Genomic DNA, 23,005 nt, shown 5'->3' on the forward strand with positions numbered 1-23,005 from the left:
CTTTGAAGTTTGACTTAACAGAAAATTCTTGTTTTTCCCTCTGGTTTCCCACTTTGTTTTTCTCAGAGGTTATAAAGCAATAAAGAGAACAAAAATGTATTTTTCCTATTTCATTCATGTCTCTCATAGTGTAAAACTGGTCTTTTGTTGTCAAAATTATTGCGAAGGGCATTTGCAAATGAAAGAAAACATGCCAATTTTTGCAATTTTTGATTTTGTGCTTTGGAGGACGAAAACGAATGTGCTCACTCATGCGTACAATTTTCTTTTTAATTAACCTATTAGCTTAATAGCCAATTTAATTACCTTTAACATGGTATATAATACATTGATTTTCATTAAAATCTTCTATGAAAAATATCACTTCGAAAAAGTGTTTACTTTCTTTTTTTGCTGAGTGTATAATGTTCTTTATGAAATGACAATTTGTACGGCATTGATGTAACATCTCCTTAAGTTGTTCATATTGCTCTAAATTCACGTGTAAAACATCATGATATCTCATTTTTGCAGTCATTTACTGTATTTCTCATGTCAGGGACCCCTCTGTAAAACAGTGTTGTCACGATAGCAGAGTAAGGACATCCGTCCATTAAAGTATCCATTTTAATGTACCTTTTTTTTGTATATCTTTTATGACGGAAAATACAGTGTAGAATACAACAGAATACATTCCATGTTTACAAAAATAAATCTAATGTACATAATAAGAAAAAGAAGTATTTCGAACGCCGTACATAGTTTAATCTTTTAGAAAGTCTAAAAGAATATAAAGAAAGGACAAGTATACCCAGGAGAGATTTACAGGAAAGCATTGAGAGTACTCTGCAGGCTGTTACTGGTAGGTCTATTATTGACATGTACGTTGTACTTTAATGAATGTACTTTTAAATACCTTTAGTGCCTCAGCAATTAGAGGGATGGTACAGTTTCGGTTTGAAATAGGGCTTCAGGTTTCCAACTTCTTTTAATGGCATTTTTCTTTTTAGATAATGAGAAACCTCGTATGAAATATGAAAGAGCATACAATTTTAAGAGGAATTCAAAGTTTATTTGATGAAAATTGGTTTTGAAATGGCTGAGATATTCAAAACAAAGCAATCCTAATAAAAGGTGGGATCCACCCTCTATTAGGATCGCTTCATTTACTTTGTTTGGACAAAGTGGTTTCTAAAGTGTCTTGCAAAACGTTACAACCTGAATCCTCACCCCAACCAATACCATACCATACCTTTAATGCTCTCTTGATCATTTTTCACTGTTTCTTGGCAATAAAACACCAATACACAGATGCTAAACATCAATCCAGTATTACAGTCCTCATGTTTTCGTTCTTCCACTCTGACTACAGTAACGTGGTCTATAAAGTAACATTTCTGGGGTTACCCCATCAGATTTTTAGAACTGTACACCCACAGAGCTGTGTCTTTCTAATCCGCATATAAATCACGGGATTTGATAATTGGTGGTTTCTGCATTTCAATTACCCTCCCCTAACAAACGCACACACACACACATACACACACATGCACACACAGTCACACACACACAATAACAAAACAAAACAAAATGTGAAACTAGCATACTGATCCCATTCTAATAATTGACTGATAACAAATGTCAACATCATTATAATTCACACTAATTTGATGACTATCAATGAAATTTGATATCCATAGGCGTAATTATATACAGGAGAATTGATATAACACAATTAACGCTGCATGTCTAGGCACTGAAAATGACATCGAGTCTGGGTATTAAAGCACGAAGGCAGTTCGGAATAAGTTCCAGAAAACATACAATTCATTTAAATCAGCTCTGCACAGCGCTGAGTGATAGCATACTCCTCGTGCTTCTGCCTACAAATAGGGTACAATACAGTCATATTCAAATTTACACGCAGTTTGAAAGGAAACAACACATGAGAACGACACCAAGCCGTAATACATTTGTATTCAGTGTCTACACGAGACGAGTCAGACTGTCAGATGCAAAGCACTGATCTTACTTATAATTATTAATGACGGCTTCACAGAGTAAGCTGGCAGAGAAACAAAATAATGATATAATATATTATTATCAAGTTACGTTAATGGCCACTGCCAGATGGGAAGATTTAGGAATGCACAATGGATGAATAAGTCTTAAAATAAACACGGATTGTAGAAACGTGCACGAAACGATTATATCACTGGAGACAGGAAAGTACGTTTCCACAAGAATATCATTTCAATTATAATTTCTATAATAATAGCCGACATCTTGGACTGCACCATGACTTAAAAGTCCCCATCGTGTATCTCGGGGACAAGTTTGATTGCAATTTCAGTAAATTCAGAACTTTCTGTGCCACAGACTGTGGACTGTATGTACAATAATTATTATGGTTTTCTGTACCAATCGGCACTCAAAGCACACAAAGGGTTAGCGTGACAAAATTGTCTAAAGGACGATCGACAGAGGGCGCTATTCCGCTTCTTCAGCCGTGCTTCAACTTTCAGTGGGCAACACACTCTCCGTACAAACTATAAAGAAATTAAATAAAACACACAAGACAAACAAACAATAAGCATTTCAACTCTGAGGCATTCAGACATCAACGAAATAATTGCAGCTGATCAGTGTTTGGCACACAATAATTACATATTCTTTCCTCCAGCAGGAAACGGACTTGGATCTATTTACACGTTTTGGTAGATGGAGTCTGAATCCAGCTGTGTTCTCACCGCCTTGTAGATGAACTCGTACTGTTTCTGCGGATTGAAAGATACGCCATTGTGTTCAGCGTCAGGTTAATGAGTAGGGTAATAGACAATGAAAAAATAATAATGATGCACATTTTCAGAGAAATGAATGAATTTGGAAGAGTAGTGGTGCGATAATATAGACAATATTTGACATTCACTATAATACTTTTTTTTAATAACTGCAACCCTTCGCCTAAAGCACACAGGGTGGTAAAAATAGGCACCAACGCTTGACAAAATATCAATATCTTTAGTATTTTGTGGCACAATTCATTTTTCAACACACGAATAAGTTTATTGGGACCCTATAATACATTCATTTTTTAAAGGAAGAGGATTGCCCACTGTCAACATTATCCTCTGTGCATGTAGACGCTGTGAGTATTCCCAACTTAAGTAAATAACCACAACAAACAGAGAACCAGGAAATGCAGTGTTTAATTTCAGGTAAGGATGGATACATCAGAATTCCTTCTACGAAGTTACCATGGTTACAGCACCAGGGCGAATGGCTCGTAGTCTCTTGCAAGCCTGAAACACGTCGACAACACGTTCTGCCTTAAGTCTCTCCAGCACGGCAAACAGAGCACAAATCATGCCTGTCACACCCTCTCCGTCTCTAGATATTGCAAATATTTTTGAGAAAAGAATCAAATCACTAGAAAGTCAATAACCATGGATCACATGCGATTCCCTATGGTCAGGAATGTGCTTACTTTTTCGTTCTTTCAGAAGAGTGTCGAAAGTGCGTTTGAATTTTGATTATTCTTGTGAGTACGAGCTCATGACGTAGCAGGATGATTTAATACGTAAGGCTCTTAACATGTAAGGGAAAAGTTTCTATATTCAAATACTGTCCGGCCTTTCTATCCTTTCTATCCATTAATGAGTAGTTGGAATTCTGTTCTGATGAATGAAATATATTACATCTTTTTAAGAATATATCGTTCATTCTGAGAATGAGAAATTTCAAAGTAAAACGCCTAAATCCTATACCCTGTGAGATGGCAAATCATAATACCACCACTTGCCGCTTGTATTGGAGAGCTGGGGCTCTTCATTTTTGTCTTTCAACATATGAAGATTTGTTAAGATTTGTCTCGTCAATTACTCACTTTTTTGTACAGAATTGCGAGATTACTGATGTAAAATTTTGACTGTGATGGTTCATCGAATTACCCCCTCCCCCCCCCCCCCCCCCCCCCCGCCTGCAATGTCTGTAGGAAGGATATTCCTGAGAGAGCAAGCTGTCTGTTTTTATCAATCACGATGAGCACACCAGGACGAGATTTTGAATAGTCTTGAAGACCATGGAGGAATTCTTCTCACCTGCAGTGAACGAGAACTGGTCCTGTACTATCCCCGTCCTGCCCCTCACTACATCTCGCCTTGGTGAGCTGCTCGTACAACTCCAGGACGTCTTGAATGGAGGACGGCAGCTCGGCCTGCACTGGACATGACTTCAACTGAAGCTGGCGCACTTCATGTACTTTCTGCGGAATACACGCCACACTGAAATTGTGCATCTCCCTTGATAATCATTAATTCGAGTATCACGAGTACCAATCTGTACTACGGAACATGAGATGCTATGTCAACTTTTTAAGATATTAAGGTGTGGTGGTCCAATTAATCGCGTCTTGTGGTTTACATGGGTCCAGGATTTGAACTCTTGTTTCCTTTTAAGAAGTTTTACCCAAACTCAATCACCAAGCCTCCCCTTCCTTGCTGTATTTTACCCATTTGCACACTTGGGTGGAGTAGAGTGATGTGGATTGAGTGTCTTGCTAAGCCCATTAGTTCCATTGCACAGCCTGAACCTAAGACCTTATGAAGTTTGAAAAGTCACTGTGCTGTCAACAGACCACGACTTCCCCTCCACTTGGAATGTTTCTTATTCACCATGTTCACCCCTTCCCCTTGTATTTCAGGGCCTTCATCACTCGTATTGTGTGTTCTTTGTCATCTTTTCATATCCTCAACTTCCTCTCTTTGCCATTCTTCTAAAATCCTTACTGTCTCAATTGTTACATATACAGCAAGAAACGTATATGTCATTTCTGAGATATTAAAATCTACTTGATGATTTACGAACACGAAATTCGATGAGGCTTTACCTTGGAATCGTCTTTGACGACCTGTATCGATCTGCACGTGATGTGATTGAGATTCTCTTTACTCAAGAGGGTGGCAGTGTATGGCCCGTATTTCTGGCTCCCCTTCTCGGGAAAATACGAAGCAAATGACTGTTGTGAGAGAGAAAGATCGACATCAGCTGCAAGGATCGGTCTTTTGGTGGATTTCTTAAACGCTGTATACTCAGATTCATCATTGGGGTAAAGTTTGGTTGACAAAGCTGATGAGTACCACATGAGTCGATTTTACACTACAAGATAAGATTTTTTTTTTTTTTTACAAAGATGTCACAATGAGTATGATTTCAAAGAAAAATTATCTATGCATTTATATCTATACTTATTTATACCAAATATTTTCAAAGATGATTTCCTAAATCACTGAATTCCCGAAGTTTGGCAACACCCATTTCTAAATTAGGTTTTGATTTCTGCCTAAATGATATCTCCCAGGATACACACCTAATTTCATTGTGTTTATAAAGACTGGAGATGGAATCAAGAAAAGGGGAAGAGAGATACAAAGATATCCCTAAGTATAATAAATATAGTTTATAATCATATAAGAGTGAATGACTAGACGAATTTGGCAAGAATATGTGACTGATTTCGTCCTATTTGGTTTGTCAAACTCCAAGGCTACTGATTTCTCTTTTTTCCAAAGTACCACAATCAGAGATATGAATGGGTGTTCACCTTGTCCTTGCAACTTCCGTGGAGCATGAGGATACACGTGACCTTGTAGTCTACCGCCAGACGCCAGAGATCTACCACGGTTTCCGGCAGTGGTGTCTGGGTCCCTATAAACTCATTTTTGTGTTTGAATCCCTGGGTAAGTTTTAAGGAGAAAATCGAATGTGAGCCGACAATGGCTGTGAGTAGTGACGAGAAGCTTAATATCTTGTTATATGTTAACGCTGTCTTCATTCATATCTTGTAAAATAGAGATAGGCATAAAAAACACAATTAATGAAAATAAAAGGAATAATAATGTACAAAATAATGATAACGTTATTTATCATGTTGACTATAATTTGATACAATTATGGTTTCATGGTTCCAGCTAATTCTTTTCCTCAGACAAACGTAAAAACGCTGTTTGCACTTTAATGTTTATTGAAAATACTTCCCTAATATCATTTTTGCAAGTTCAAATGGAAATTACCATAAACGTAAAAAGGTAAAATAAGAACTGACGAGCACATGAAGTATTGTTTATCGCTGCAGTCATTTCGTCAAAGTAGATGTATCTCTAGTATCTCATATTCAATGTATTATCGTTAGATATTTTCCTGGGTAGTTATATTGGATGGAGGAAGAATGGGACAAAGCCTCAATTGAAAGACTGATTAACGATCTTTGTTGTCAAGATCATACGTAGAATGATAGAATGAGATGACAGCTATAGAAATAAGATAAATCAAAATCTCATGTACAGACAATCAAAACAAGACTATTAATACTTCCACAGCCATCACCACTTCCAAGGAGTGACAAGTCGTTACGTAGCGTGATAAAAGTGAAAATTGGGACATTTGGTATAAGATATGATACTAAATACAGTATTAAGACATGGTACAGCTTGTTACAAAAATCAGATATGGTAGCAGAGGACATGATTGTTGAATGGTAAGCTTTGGGCATGGGTGCTAAGGTCTAAGGAGGTACACCACATTACCGGAAGGAAAGAGGCGTTGATGTAGTCCGTGCAGCCATCAATCTGAGTCATGAGGTAAGGCCGCATCCTGTCGACTGAAGTGTGGCAGCGAAGGAAACTCGGTTATATGAGACCATTTTAGACAAGAGACAGATACATTCCACAAACAGCATTGTTTGAATAAGACATTTTGTCTTGTCGCCGGAGTGATCTTCTTTGTTCATAGAGTTATTAGTAGTGACAACATAATGGATAAAACTGAAGAATCGCAACTGATGGACAAGTTGTCATGGTTGACATAAGCACCGATAATTCAGTGTTAAGAATATAGCCGAGATACATTTTTGGGGCATACATACATACCTCTTAATTGCTAGACGCCAGTCGTATCCATTGAACTACTTTATCATATATCATAATATCCGTTCGATAGCCAGAGGTGATTCTGAGTTCTTATGGCTATGGGCACTGCATATTCATCAAGTTTAAGATTCTTGCATAGAAGTGTTGGGGTTTTTTTTCGCACGGATTGACAAACTGCCCTTTGTCGACGTAAATAAATATATGATGATACGCTGCTTGTCTAGGAAAAAGGAGGTCTTATGAATACGCAAATAGTGAGCTCATGATGTTATTGCCTCTAAATTTTCTATTGATCGTGCACAAAATGTAAATGTTAAAATGTTCATTTTTTTTCTTTTTCCTTTTGCTGTCAAAAACATTAACAAAAAACATGTTATCATCGGCTGAGATAACTTGAAAATGGCATTCAGTTAGCTATCAGTTAGCATGAGAGACTTGGCCATAACTTTTGAAGAAAAGAAAAAAACCAACAACTGAGAATTTCAAGATTTCATATACAAACTATAAGGCAAGTTGTAAGTCATGTTATGGAATTTCCTCATTTTTATCAAATTTTGATCAAATTTTCCCTGTTGTGCTAGCACAATACCACTCCTTGTTTTCAGACTAACTTTATCTGAATCGTAACTTAGCTTTAAATTGTCGTGCATTGTACATTGTATGATACATACTTGGAAGTTTGTTCTTGTAGCGATTCTTCATTGAGTTGAGTTGACTTCTGGCGCCAATAGTTTCCGTCTTCTTCGGATGGACAGAGAAGGCATCAAGAAGCTGTAGGTGATGGGAATATGTGCCCAATGTAAGAGATAGAGGAAGTCCTAGACCAAACACTTCACAGTCAGGTGAATGGAAATATGGTGATTACCACTGACAGACTTAGGTATATTGCATCATAGTCATCTCGGTCATCATGGAATGTAGACTCCATTTCACTCGCCTGCTTTCATCAGCAAAAAAAATTGCTTTTTTTCCCAGGCATTCTAACAGATAAGTGACGAAACACTTTTAAAATGCCTATCTAAATGATTGAAAAGAACTCAAACAATCTGCCTTATATCCACACGTTGATATTGAAAACAAGGCAACTCCTCCCAAGACAAGCTAATAAGTGGGTGTCTGGTTGGAAGTTATATGTGCACGACTTTTTGGCATTAATTGTAATGGCCTTCGAGTGCAGAGTGCTATTCAGCGGAAAGAAGGGGAATATTTGATGGCTTGATTCCAGTGAAAGGGGTTATACAGTGAGGAATACGTTTGGACGTTACTTCCACTATGGGAAGGGGCTATGCAAGAAACGGGAATATCAAATACATTATAAGATAGACTCATAATAAATTTTGGATTGGTCGCTTAGTCTTTTGAAGCATCACCCGGAGCCGCACTGTCTGATTCAGTGCCGCCGGGTCCAAACAAAAATACATAACCTAAACCAATACTAAAATTTTCTTTTTTAAAAAGTAAAATAAAATCTCGGGGAATGTCAGATCTCTCTACCAAAAGGTGTCAGTGCCACGTATGAGCTTTACAATTTAAATCATTTTAAAGCTTTTGTTTCCATTTCCATTGGATAAAAAAGGTAAGGAAATTACGTCAGGAAACAGAGGTCTTTATTCGGATGCTCGTTATTTTCTTAGGTAACTTCTTTAGTTATCCCTCATCTGATCTCGGTGATCTTACCCGGAATTCCTGAGCCATGGGGCAGGATCCAGTCCGTGGATCGGTGGCAATCAACTCGGCGTATCGGGCCGGGAAGGCGTCGGGGTAGATTCGAGTGTCTCCGCACGTCTGGCTCTCGAGAAGGGCGTTGTAGATGAACTTGTATTGCTCCTACATACATGTATTTAGTGTGATATACCTCAGTTGTGTCATGTTCACATACCATTATGGTATAATTCAGAGGACTAATGGCTCAATTTATGATGACATAAATATTCGAAATTACAGACACTGAAAAACGATCGAGTAATAATTTCCACATGACGTGACACTCACACCCACAAACACAAGCACACAAACATAATTATATATATATATATATATATATATATATATATATATATATACATATAATATATATATTTCAATCAAGTTTGGAAACATTGTCTTCAATTTTTTTTTTTTTTGCAATGAACATAATATATTGGACCTATACATAATTTATATATAATTTACAACAAACGACAACAGCCGACCAAATCGATTTTAGGAATTTAGCAAACACCTTACCACAACTTGGACCATCTTGAACCTGCATTGCCTTAAACCAGAGACAAAGTTGTAGGCATCCACCTTTCGCTCATGTTTCACCTGGTCCAACATGACGTCTAATGTGATGTACGTGCCCGTTCTGCCTACACCAGCACTGGAAATATATAACACATAATAGACACATGTCGTTCGGCAAAAATTTAATAATCATACTTGTTCATCAAAGTTTCTTGAAGCTACGTTGTGTTTAATTCATTTCATCACATCACGATATTTTGTATCACGTTTCCCAGCTGGGTATAATGATAATATTAAAATGCCGTTGAGGTTAAAAAAAAAACAAGCAAACAGACAGACAAAAAAAAAAAAAACCCACGCAGTCACAGATCGCCCTGCCGATAGTTTCTCGTGGAGGTTGTTCTCATCATTGCAAATTCAGATAAGAGATCTTGAAGTTACTTGTGTATACCTTGTCCACTATTGTTGGATTTTTGCAAATACAGACCTTTTTTGCACTTCTGCGTAGTTTTACTTTACTCTAGTAAGTAGGTGGAGCTGTTGAAACATCATTTAGTTATATCAAAATGTTCTCCTATACCTTTGCCATTGTAATCCTCGATACTTTAAATCTTCTTCTTTTTTTTTTTGTATTTGGCTAATCTAATCATCCGTAATCAATATATTGCTTAGGTACGCTAGGGTAGAAGGCTATTGCCATTTCTGGGGTGCGCTATTGGCATCAGGCTGAACGAATTTGATGAGCCAGGCAAGTGTCATGCAAAATGTCAAAGTCCCTGCTGCAAAGCAAGTAGCGCTTACCCTTTTGGTCTTTGGCTTTGAATTAAGCGTGGCATAAAGAAGCACACTGAAAAATGGCAATGTACCCACCGCATCAAAATTCGACAGATGCATACTGAGTACCTCTACTTCTGTCAGTGTATTCGTTACCCACTTGATTTGCCCAGTTTGACCAAACAATATTTAATCAAAGTGGGAACAAAATCGTAATATGTCTACACCTCAAGGCGTGCAACATTCTGCAAATGTAGCCTTATAAGCTCACCTGCAGTGAACCACAGTTGGGATCCGATCGAGACGCCTTGTAACTTGGATGAATGTCATGAGTGGTGCCGTGTACTCGGGAACGGCCATATCTGGCCAGGCTGTGTAGTGGTACTGAACTAACTCTCTCTGAATGTCATCGCGCTGATGAACCAATGGAACATTTTGGAAGAATGAAGAAACAAAGAAAAAGACGATGTCCTCATGGACAGGATGGAAAGAAGAGGAGGTATACTTGTTTTATCTTTCCTTTTTTTTTCGCCTTGGCACCTTTCTTATAGCGATGTTGTAGAAATAATTAATCAACGTCGTGTGAAATTACACGTAAGGAATGTTCAAGCCAAACAATTATGCTTCACATCAATAAGGAAATGCAGCGAAACAGATCCATATTTATGTATGACTTTAATCTTTATTTTGTCTCGTTGAAATGTTCACAGATTCTCCAGCGCAGCATTGGATGTTGCAGTGATTTTGTTTTAATTAGATGTATAATTAAAACTTCTCAACGCATAATATTTGCCTGCTTACCGTGACGTTGAAAGTCCTGACTGCATAATCAGGGAGAATCTCGGCTTTTACCAGCACAACGTGAATGTTGCCATAAGTCATGGCTTCGTCTGGCCAGTATTTCTCACATTTCTTCTGAAATTTTAGAGAAAATAAGTGCAAGACGAGTTACATTTTAGTCGAAATAGAGCTTTATGTGAATCGTTATCACAAGGCTGAAAGAATTAGTGCAATGGCGTTTCAGAGAATGTAAAAAACCATGCATCAAATTTACGTACTTCATACTTCCCACTGTGTACGAAAGCACTTCGTGAAAGGTGATATAATGTTTATCTTAATTACCGCAAGGTATTTCCAACATTTCGGGATATCACAAAGTGCTAGCTTATTCAGCTTTCCCACGGTGATGGTGAAATTATGATATAACACATCCATCAATCATGTCATTACCATTACGATATTAATAATTATTAGGTCTGATCATAAAGTATACATTTCAACTGTAAACATCAAGTATCAATTTTAGGAGAGATCTCAGGCTGTCAATTTCATAGATAGTCCTAAAGGCGTCACTGTCACTAATATCATCTCAGATTAGGCCATCAATTTTGGGGGTAATGAAAGCAATGGTGTCCAGAAATAATTTCTGTTAAAACTTCTGACGAGGCGCTACGTATAGGATGAAAAACGAACGCTTTACAAGATTTCAACCCGCGTGTTTCAAACATTGTAGATTAATTTTCATTTTGATGTCCTTTTAACAGCGGTTTTTGGCAGAGATTGAGGGAAAAGAAATGTACATTTCTGCCAATATGGATAGAAGTCAAAAATAAGATTATCATACCTTTTTGCCTTCGACCAAGTTGGTTAGCATGACGATTTTACCACAGCCATACTGCCATATCATTCGCCAGAAGTCCTCCAGGGAAGCCACGTTCGGACCTTTAGAAACGCCGAGTGAAATATTAGAAAATATACATCTTGAATTGAACATTTCAAAGAGGTCAAAAGTTGTAAATCAAAGAACATATGATACAAAGTAATGCCTTTATAATGGTATATTGTTATTAATTCAGATTGAGAGGGGGAAAACGACATCTTACAGTCATTTCAACCAAAATGGCAGAAAAGGTATGCTCGCATCCTAGAAGAAAAAATGAAAATTTGACACACCAGTATTATGCCCGTATCCGATTCATTTGAGACTAGACTCGTGCATGTCAATGCCTCCTAACTGTTATATATATATATATATATATATATATATATATATATATATATAGAACTGAATCTTACCTTGGGCAGCAATAAACTTTCCAGGAGACTTGTAGCCCTTGGAATGGTGAGAAAACATAAACATTAATACAGCCATAATATGCAAAACAACACCATTATCAACGTAGCTTTAAGAGAAAGAGAGTAACGAAACAAATGAAGTGGTCTTATCCAGCTTTGTCATATATATATTGACAAAACATTTATTTGAAAGCCATAATCTCTGTTTATCAGTGTAATGAAAGGAGATGTATAAAAGCGAACAAGATTTTCGTTGACCCTTATATTGGTCTTCGCTTAACTTCCTTACTTGACGTGAAATGTCAACATAATGGATCCCTCAATTTCTATTTGAATGACTCTTAGGAGAAAAGGATTTTAATTCCTACATTATCGACCAAGAACATGATTGTTTGTTTGCCGCAAAGAATATATAGGAAAGACGTAAGGTGATATGAATGTCGTTCTATTCAATAATCAATGTCTGTGAAAACATGTGAAAATCAAAACATCATTGAAACTTAGAAGACATGAACGTCATAGTATAAGTAGCCAAGAAGATTTAATGGAAGTAATTGTGCCATCAGTTAAGCTTGATTTTCCGACGATAGGAATGACTTACGTCAATGAAAGAGGCGTTGATGTAGTCTGAGGATGGATCACCTTCTTTCGGAGTCAATTCCACTCGAGAATGGTCGTCTGTGGGTACGAAATTGAGGGACACAATTTTATCCCTTTCAAAATAGATATATTGCTAAACGATTGTTTTTGCCTTCATAGAGGCATAGATGATTACCAAATAATATCGTCGAATTGATGTGGAGAAAAAAAATAAGATAGAACTAGTCCCATAAACCGTTTGTAGAAAGAAAACGTGGTATCTATACTTACATGGAAGAATGTTGATGAAGCGATTTTTCGTCCGGTTCTCTTCTTTAGCCGCCACATCCCAGGGATGTAGTTGCTCCGAGGGAAGACTCTGTGCCAACGAATCATATAGACTTTGAACACTATTCTCAAAATCTATCATCAGCTTACTTTCTTTTAAATGCAATTTGCATGACAATAATTAGTGTGGGAAGTTCCTACATTCAATTAACGTCCTAGAATAAGGCTGATGAGAACCTAATAGGAATAATTCAGCACACAAGTGATGAATACATCAACGGTATTTGCAATGATTGCAACCTTCGGTAGGTGAAATGTTTGGTTAAGTCAGGGAAATTGAGTCAAAAAGAAGATTAGGTTAAAACAGCCTGTTGTCCGTCTCACATCAAACCAAGCCTTAAACCCTACGACGACTCTTAAATTAACCCGAATACTTGTAAAAAATAAGGCCGGAAAATTGTCGAATATAATCGCCATTGCTCTGAGAATTTTGTGATGTAACTAGAGTTACAATCTATTGTTGTTATTTTACGCCTGATTTGACTGATTTTTACTGTATTCGTTGCATTAAACTTGAATATGAGTAAAGCTGCATTAAAAAGAAGCGCTTTTGTAGAGTAGATTGGCAACATCTTACCTGATACTCTGCTTTTAAGTCGAACAGACCTCCCGAATTCTTCTCCGAGAGATAATGGCCGAGCTCACCTACGGGAATGGGCTGGGGCTTGTTGCTTTCAGTCAGTACGTTTTCGTATATCGAGGTTCCCGCCGTGGCAGGGGCTGTCGAAGCCTCCTTACCGTCCAGCGACTCACATGAGGAGAATGAGGGTTGTGAGGATCGGTCTTCACTCATATCTACAATCATGAGAAAAGGTACATATTACATGAAGCTGATATTGATGTCAGAATAGCAATTATTTACTAGAAAATTAAGAGGAAGAAAAGCAGCAAAATATCGCAATACGGCGGTCGAAAGATTTAGATAATTATTATTGACGGTTTGCATGTAATGTTCAGCTGTTCAGTCCTTCTGTCAAATTTTGCCCAAATATCCTTTTGTGCAAATGATCATGTATCAAGTGTAAATGGGCAATATGAAATAAATATGTCCAATTACATGAACATCATGCGTGTGTGCATATGTGTGGATGTGCATGGAGTACGAGCTTATTCGATAGAGCGACGATAACCCAAACCTCAATTTCCATTTGTCAGTCTCGATTGAAATACATAATGTATGCTATAAAACTGTCCTCACGTATTTTACTTTCCCACACACAAACCATCTTTGTTCTTTTGAACAGATATTGACTCCTAGGACAACCTTACCTCTTTGCTTTGGGTGATGGAGTTCTATTGATTCGCTGTTACCTTCGGCCCTGTGAACAAAATCAGAACAGCTATAATTATTAGGCAGCATCATGAAGGTCTATTTTCTACGTCTAATAATAGTGATATCTTTGACAAACTATGACGTATGCGGCAAAGAGCAAGAGCAATCATTCCCTATGCTGGTCTGTGGTATCTGAGAACTCGTATGAGCTGTTGTAGGCCTACATGTCACAGGCAATAATATATAAGTGATTGTGATATGATCAACAAATAAACAATCTGTGCTGCTGAAAACCGCAGGGTACGGTAAGAAGAAGAAATGAAAGTTCAAGGTATGTTTTAGTGAGTTTGTTCGAAAACTGATTGAGGTTTCTCTATTCTGGCATATTCAAACAAAGTGTTGCGCATAAACAACATGAAGAATAAAGGAACCGCACGTCAAGGTTTCCGAAAGAAGACTACAATGTACGAGTATATGAGAAAAGAATAAACAAGTCCTGCCGATCAAACCCAAAGGAATATGCTCTGTATTTACTTTTTACTAATTTTAAGTGAAACAAGCAAAACAAAACGTTGATTTACATACCCCTCATTTTTTATCTTTAGGGACCCTCCTGAGGTTTCCATCCCACGGGCTGTTTCGCCCATAGGTGTTGTGCTTGATCTCTTTCTCCTTTTTCGTCTGCAAATACAGAACACGACAAACGATTGTACAACATATCTCGTTTTAAGCAATGGGTCAATTTGAAAGGCGACATACAGTATTTGTTAACACAAAATTGTATGTGTGTGTGATCGCGTTCATGGTTATTTCTATTCTTTTCTATATTTATATTTAGTTCTAATTTGGAAAATACATAAGAGTCTTTTATCCTTAACACGTAAGTCGCATACTCTGAGTCTCATTAAGTCAACCGGTACGATGGCGTATATTGTAAAGCGGGGTTCCCACTATCACGATTGGCGCCACGATTGAAATCGTGGTCTTAATCGTGCAGCAAGCGTGATGGTCTTATCAGATTGTATCAGATCTCAAGGTCAATCGTGGCAATCGCGTTAATCGTAGGAAAATTTTGGACGGTTCAAAAATTTTCTACGATTAACACGATTAGTTTTTGATCGTGATCATCGCATCAGATCGTCTAGGATCGTATCCAGACGCAGCGAATCTCTTCTAATCGTGCTTCTAAATCGTGTTGATCGGGATCGACTTTGTCACTTCACTTCCGCTTATCATTATTATTATTTTTTGCCCATTTGCCCTTATTTTACACATAAATTGATTTATTTTGTATTCTGATAGGTGGTAGCCTGCATCTTTAGATTATTATTTCCAAACGGTAAATTGTATGACGGTGTGGGGTATAATTGTCGTAATTTTTAAGGTACATTATCAAAATCATTTTTTTAATGATTTCATAAAATGGAAGATGTATTACAGATTTTTAGATGTTTTCATACATTATGTTAATGATGTTTTCATTAATGAGTTGCTATTACCATTATACAGACACACAAAACAGGATATGGGATAACTTTTGTAACGAAAACAAAAAATGAGCAAAAATAAAATGGCAATTGTATGTCTGCACGTATTGACTAACGTCAGTACAAAGATGAGAATACTTTAATGAATCGTGCTTGAATGGGTACATATCAAAGGCAAATGGTTAATTTTTAAAAATATATTACAGAGTATTTCTTTTTGGGGGTGCAGTATCCTGCTGTTTGTGTATTGTACATAGTAATTAAGAGTTGTTGTTTCATCAGCCATCGTTTGACCCCTTTACATCTATTTTGACACTTTTCAATGTCTTTTTTTTGTATGTTTTGTAGAGCATAATTTTAGAGGAAAATTGTTATTTTCAACTCTCATTATTACTGCAAATGTAAAAGTGACCATTGTCGTGGATGTGAGATCACTCGTATGATTATGACAATGAAGATCACTCTTATTATTTTTCACAGTTAGTTATTCAATAAGTGTAGCAATATACCCCTACGAAATAATTTTGCGTAAACCTCCTTTTTTGTTTAAAAGCGACATCATTTTGTTTAGGGAGTCACTTTACTGTTGTGTGTGTGTATCAGTTATGTTAAACATTGTGAAGTAAAACACTATTAAAATCAAGCCGAATAAACCAAACTTTTAATAACCAATGAGATAACGACATTTTGAAATAAAAAGGCATATGATACATACACTTTGCGAATATGAAATCGAACACAAGGAATACTATCCATTCGGCAAACTTTCTTATATCGAGCGTATATAACACATAATACTATGTTACATAACATTTAAAATGATCCCATCCTCTTTCCTAGCTTCCATTTCATCATATAATTATTTTCTTCATGTATTGGAGAGAAAGGTCATTTTGTCTTGCCGTGGTTTTTTTTTTTTTTTTTTTTTTTTTTTGCCTGGGGAAGAGGGGCAATCATCTGATCTTATACATTTGGGTTCGTTATTTCATTTCTTTTTTTTTGTGAAGGGGGAGGGTGACCATGTCGATTTAATAATCTATTAATTTCTTTACGTTTACTATTAGACGAGGGAATATCTGAGGTTATGGCTGGCCTGGGTGCTGCTTTCTCTCTGATAACATAATCGTCATTAGCAATACTGCAAAGGTTACGTTGTCATCATCGTCAACTTGTCAAGCCTTGCCATCATCAATGGCTGTGGATAAAATTAATAGGCCTAATCACTCTTCATAATCTAAGGGAAACAATGAAATCCATCGTCAGCCGGACTATAATATTCCCATTCGGGTCCAATCGCGCCTTAAATGGGGGTCGCTTCTGATCCCGATCGTAAAAGATATCGTATCTTATCTCAGCAACCCGTATTGGTTCGCGGTATTCGTATTAGAACGTATCAGTACGTTGCTGCACGTACCAGATCGGCGATCCTGATCGTAATGGTCATGTTAGATCGGTACCAATCGTGAACTCAATCAGGGCAATCCTGTCGGATCGTATTTGAACGGCAGACCAGATCGTGACAGATCGTATCGCTTGAAATAGACCAATCGTGACCATATCGCAGCTAAGCGTACCAACACGTATTGACTCGCATAACCTCGTATCCAAACGTGAAATTTCAGACGAGTTCAACAAATTTTCCACGATCAGTTACGAATGTCCAATCGTGGCGTTCGCAATGGATCGCACGATAGTGGGAACCCCGCTTAATCAACATTACTGATTTGAAACAGTCCGTTCAACTTGAATCTATTTTTGACTGAGAGGAGGAATCATCTACGTATTTCCTCGCTCCGACCGCATCTCATAAGAATCTTATATGATGTGTAATATATGTATAATATCATCAAGTTTGAAAGACAAGATTTTAATAAAAATGGAAGGTGAAGTCACACCACACTCTACTTACAATATCAAAATAAAATGTCCATTATCTCTTAAAAAACTTTAGAAAAGGACTAAAAAGAATAGCTCTACTTTTTCTTTATGCTATCCACATACCTGTACATGATTGCCGCTAGAATGATTATCATGAGTACAGCAAGGAAGACAACGGCTCCTATCACAGCAGGTAATACGCTGCTATTGCCGGGAAGGTTTTCTTTGTCGGCAGGTTGAAATGGTTGTTGTTCAGCCATTGGAGTGATTGGTGGTGGGGCTAATATAACAAGACTGGGGGTTACTTCGACATAGATAAACCGTCACTAATTTTATCACATTTTTCTATTGGATTCTGTATTGGAGGTGCGAAACAGCGGGAATCCTCTTTATACCGACTTGCCTACAAGCAAATGTATATAAATGTGTAAAACATAATATTATATGTATACACACACACACACACACACACACACATATATATATATATATATATATATATATATATATATGTGTGTGTGTGTGTGTGTGTGTGTGTGTGTGATACGAGGAAAGAGAAAACGGCGTATTGTGGAAATTATAATTATTCCTCTAAATGTTCCTCCATTTTAAAAATCTTTTTCTTTCTTTCCTTTTTCTTTCTTTTTGAAAAAGTGCACAAGTTCAAAAATTGGTTTCAGCCAGGAATCCAGCCCCAGTTTTTGGCATGCAATGCAATGCCAATGCCTAAACTGCTCGGCCGCGGAGACTGAACGGTTCAGGCAGACCCAAGCTCGATTATCCAACGAATCAATTCTTCAATTCCTTAGGTGGGTATTCATTTCAGGGCAGCGAGTTTTGAATAATAACGAGCCACTTGCCTTAGCTGGATCTAATGAAATTAATGTGCCAATGAATTGAGCAGGGTAATGTTTTGTGGGATATGTATATGTACCTATTTGGTAACGCGTGCTATAAGTCTCAGAGGTCTTTTCGCAACCTCACAGTACATTCTATTCAGGACAATAGTAGCTGAAATATCTAAAATAAGAACAAGTGAACGTCAATGAAAAACAAATATAGAGCTATTGCACCATTTTAGACATTTCCCAGGAGATCGATTCCTGTCTGATAGCATACAGTGGCATGACATGTAACAGAATGATTATAAACTACTCGGTATTTACTCGTCAAATGTAGGGTTGTCCATTCAATGGGGTCACTTGGGCTCCCTTCATTGGTGTCGGCGAGGGCGCGAATCTACAAGAAAAACGTTTTCAAAAGTGCCTTTATGTTATATTCTGGCAAAGAAAACATTGGAGTCATATATCTTGAAGAAAAAATATATAGATGCATTTACGTATAATATGATACCCATTTATATGTATTTAATTATGAATAATTATACTTCTTATATAAAAAAGGTGCTGTTCCTCTCAGTTACTATATACAAGCTACACAAGCGATTTTTGCAGCATCGCTATGACATAAATTTTCAAGTTAAAACACAGATTATAGTATTTACTTTATAAAGCTCACATAACTTTCCACTTTTTGCAGATATTCCTGTAGATCGCGAAAAAACATTTTACCATAGTTTTCTTTGAACTGTATTGATTGTCTCTTCTCACTTGCAAGGCCCACCAAATATTGATATATATTCTAATGGGTAAATTGAAATGTAATATCAGTAGGTTTAGATTCCAAGGCAATATTCTTCTGCCCTTTTGTTCTCTCATTATTAACTCTCTCTTTCTTTTCATTTAAAACTTGCACTGGAATACAAAACGGGCTTTGATATAGGTTCAACTAAGAAGGATCCATGTATGGATTGGGCTTTGGAATCGTGAAAGAAAAGCAAACCTGTAAAGAATACGATGTTCCTGAATGCAGTGCATTTAGTTTTGACTGCATAACCTCCTGGCACAGCACCTCACACGCGACGTTGACGGTTAACCTGGACTGATCTTTATCCTGCCAACCGATTGCCTCATAGGTTAGATTGTAGCCAGTGATTGTAAAGTACTGAGGATTTGGTCGCTGCCATGTGACGATTGCTTCAGTCTCTGTCACCGACAGGACAGTTACGTTTGTCGGCGGTCCCGGAGACTCTAAAACACATTAGCGAGGATCAGCAATCATGGGTATTCATTTCGGTTTACCCCAATCGGAAAATGCACTTTGTCAGACAAATAAGAATAACAATGTACCTAGCGTTTGGTTTTGTTTTGTTTTTAGTTGATTTTAGTTGTTGTTTTTTTACATATAGCAACGCCTGTCCTGTACTTTAGTTATAAGTTTATGATTCACATCTATATTTTGATCAACAAAGATGCCGCGATAAAGATTTTTTTTCTATACCATATCTTCTATTCAGCCTTTCTCCATTTTTTTGCTGAAACTATATTTGCCCTACCAGAGATATCATTATACGAACAGAAAACCTCCAAAACAACGATGCAGCTCTTAAAGAAGACCATGCGTTTGATAGTTTAAGGTTCAATTTCTTACCCTAAAAAAAGGCGAAATATTTAGTTCATTTCCGCTGTCTTACCTATGAATAAAAGTATATCAAACTATTAAAGAATATAAAACCTGTAAATAGAAAATGATCAGTTAATGTTTACTTTGCATTTTCTTTAGGTACCAGGTGGCAAAATTCATATTGATAAATTATTTTCTTTATGTCATTCCATGCATTTTATTTCCGTAGATCCTGTCATTTTAAGTTTGTTGTGATGAGACAACTAATTGTAATTAATAATGTACTCGACGATTTGAGCATTTTGAATCATTACTGCTTGACTTAAAATGATCAAACAAAGAAAATGGAACTTTTTCATCACATGATATGCATTGTGTGTGTGTGTGAGAGAGTAAAAACGAGAAATGGGACAGAGTAAGAAAAAATGAAAACTAAATCAAAAAAAAAATTTTTAAGTATAAAATTGTATATAACAGAAGAAATGTTGTCAATTTACTCGGCTTTTTTGTTCTCCTCGTGGTCTCCGGACTGTAGCTTCCACAGATATCAAAATTACACGCTCTGACCTTGAAACTGTAAGAATGAAAAGCCTTGAGCTGCTGAATTCTTAGAGTAGTAACCTCCTGCGTCGGTTCCACTGAAGCATTTCTCTGCTCTACGACGACGCCAGAAGCAGTGTCAGTCAAAGCATACTCGTAGTGGGTAATTGGTCCGTGGCGCTCGCCGCATTGTGGCTTCTCCCAGCTGAATGTAAGCCTAAGAGACGCAGTTTCTACCACAATTACACCAACAGGGCGTCCCGGCGCTATTGGAATGAGATATTCGTTGTCAATATAGTAGGTGCACTTTGTAGTAACGTCAAATTAAAAGAAATAAGATAATTAAAGCTGAAGTGACAGAAATCAAACGCCATTGTAAAGAAACAAAAAGGTAAATTATGTGGCACCATTAATTGTTTAGACAGAAGTACATAAAATCGGACAATTCAACTAAATTCCCCTATGTGGAAGAACAGTGTGTTCCAGGAGTTTCGACCTTTGGGTATTCAACCCCTTCGTAGTATCTTCAGGCCACGAGGCCCATGCATATAAGTAAATTGATTAAATGGTCAATACTGACAGGGTTCACAAGAGTTGACACTTAACTATCTCATGACCTCTTGAGGAGTTGGTCACGATACATGAGCATAAACTCTTCTTGTCCACCAAAAGATTAAAAGACAAAAAGACCGTTTCTAAAGAGAAATGACCACTCTCAACTTAACTATTAACCAATGTCACCTGATGTGCATTGGATTCGATATTTTCGAGTATCCCTTTGGAAAACAATAAAGCTGGATTCAATTCACGGATCATTTTACATTTGGAATTAAGCTTTTGTCATCATTCACAATATGATCGTGATGTATCTAACAAGAGTGCTACACTAGTATGATTCAAAGGGGGATTAACTCTATGCGATATTTCTGCCCTTGACCTACACAGTATAGTGTGAGTTACTCGGATAGAGTAATGCCGTCTATTTTTTTTTTTCTCAATAGTGAGAGTTAATCGCATAAGATAATATACTCTTTGGTGGAAAATCAGTGTTCCATCATTTAAGCTGCAGAATAAAAAAAGACAATTCATGGATGTTCTACGTTGCGCTGGCAAAGAACACACGGCATCATGTCGTCAATATATGCTATCATTTTTTTAAATAGTAGTTTAGGCCTACTGAGGTGATAAAGGTGTAATTCTAATTGCCCTCGAAATAAATAAGATTTAAAATATTGAAAAATTGGAATAGCTTCGTCCTTCGAAGGAACAAGAAATGAGAAAGATAGTATCAACGGTCAATGAGGAAGAGGTCGAAACAGGAGATATAACAGGGAGGGGGAGGGCAGATCAACACTAACCTGCATGGCGCGTGATAAAAGTTGTACACGCATCAGCACCAACCTGCCTGTATGAATTACTTCCTTTAACACATACACTATAGTTCGTGTAGGGAAAGAGGCTGTCAAAAACCCGTCGCAGTTCGCTCTGACTGCTGACCCATCCGCTGTCGACCCGGTGTTCAGATGAAGAAGGAATGCAGAGGTCTGTGTTCAAAAGGTAGAGAGTTACATAATAGTAACTCACAGAACAAGGCGGCTCGGTTGGTCTGTTCCAGGTCACTTGTGCGTCTGTCGAAGTCAGCTGGCTGATGCTGACGTTTTGCGCCAAACCAGGTGCTGTAAAGATATTGAATGTACGAGGTACCTCAGTGATATTGGCGCTACCATGAGTATCATCATTTTGGAGTTCCTTTGAATTCTTATGAAATATGCCTAATGGGAGATTTTTTTTTTTGCAAGTTTCCTTCGAATCTAGGCTGTACAATCGAATATCTGTACAAAATTTTACCTATAATTGTTATGCCTTATTTGCTGACAGAAATTATTAATCTATACGTAGGAATGCAAACCATATTTTCATGTTGTCGTGAAAATTGGGGAAAAAATCTCAAACAACGCCACTGTTGTAAAGACACATCTAGAATTGATAAAGATAAAATCAGAACGGTCCCTGTTAAAGTAAGATACATCTGAATCGGTTCACCTGCATTACTGGTTGATCGCTCGAAGCTTTCCATTTGACCGTATCGCGTGTCCACTCCTGTCTCGGTAACCACCCGTAGGCGGACTTCATAGCTGGTGCACGCCATAAGGTTGTCAAACGTTTTAGACGTGATTGTCGCAAGGCCGTCACTGATGACTCGTTGGTTGCTCTGTTGCACGAGCTTGTATTCGTAGCCCTGGAAGTTCCCGCGTAAGTTTTCACAACCTGGTCTGTTCCATACGAAAGTGATACTGTCTTTGTTCCAATATTGAGCTCTCAAATTGGCGACAGAGCGAGGATCTCTCGAGTCAGATGACACAGTGTAGGAAGAAAGTGAAGGTCAAATGCATTAAACTGGCTGTCAGGTAACGCTATCATTTGAAAAATTATCTCTCGAAGATAGGAATAGAGCA

The 23,005-nt window shown here is 37.4% G+C and overlaps 1 protein-coding gene across 1 annotated transcript; it reads right to left on the reverse strand.

The window, feature by feature from the left end:
- Positions 1–397: 397 nt before the first annotated feature.
- Positions 398–21,913, reverse strand: LOC139729801 (receptor-type tyrosine-protein phosphatase epsilon-like). Its single transcript, XM_071640732.1, has 23 exons — positions 21,908–21,913; positions 20,507–20,855; positions 19,443–19,636; positions 18,713–18,785; positions 17,670–17,826; positions 14,767–14,862; positions 14,178–14,227; positions 13,486–13,703; positions 12,852–12,939; positions 12,583–12,659; positions 11,982–12,018; positions 11,530–11,627; positions 10,707–10,820; positions 10,177–10,409; positions 9,132–9,267; positions 8,583–8,732; positions 7,577–7,676; positions 6,564–6,637; positions 5,582–5,713; positions 4,868–4,996; positions 4,080–4,243; positions 3,237–3,369; positions 398–2,756 (listed from the first exon to the last, which is right to left on the reverse strand). The coding sequence occupies exons 1-23, from the start codon at positions 21,911–21,913 to the stop codon at positions 2,685–2,687; spliced, it is 2,880 nt and encodes a 959-aa protein (XP_071496833.1). The 3' UTR covers positions 398–2,684.
- Between the last annotated feature and the right edge of the window lie 1,092 nt (positions 21,914–23,005).

This window comes from Diadema antillarum, unplaced genomic scaffold, assembly GCF_040938485.1.
Source record: "Diadema antillarum isolate AM-2024a unplaced genomic scaffold, OU_Dant_1.0 seq00000264_RagTag, whole genome shotgun sequence".
In the NCBI taxonomy this organism is placed as follows: Eukaryota; Metazoa; Echinodermata; class Echinoidea; order Diadematoida; family Diadematidae; genus Diadema; species Diadema antillarum.

Bases quoted from the DNA above. Each gene is read 5' to 3' on its own strand.
- LOC139729801 (XM_071640732.1), bottom strand. The intron at 12,660-12,851 runs GTAAGTATAGAT...TCGTACCCACAG, and splicing joins CTTCATCAACATTCTTCCAT to ACGACCATTCTCGAGTGGAA. The intron at 10,410-10,706 runs GTAAGCAGGCAA...AGATAAAACAAG, and splicing joins TCAGGACTTTCAACGTCACG to TATACCTCCTCTTCTTTCCA.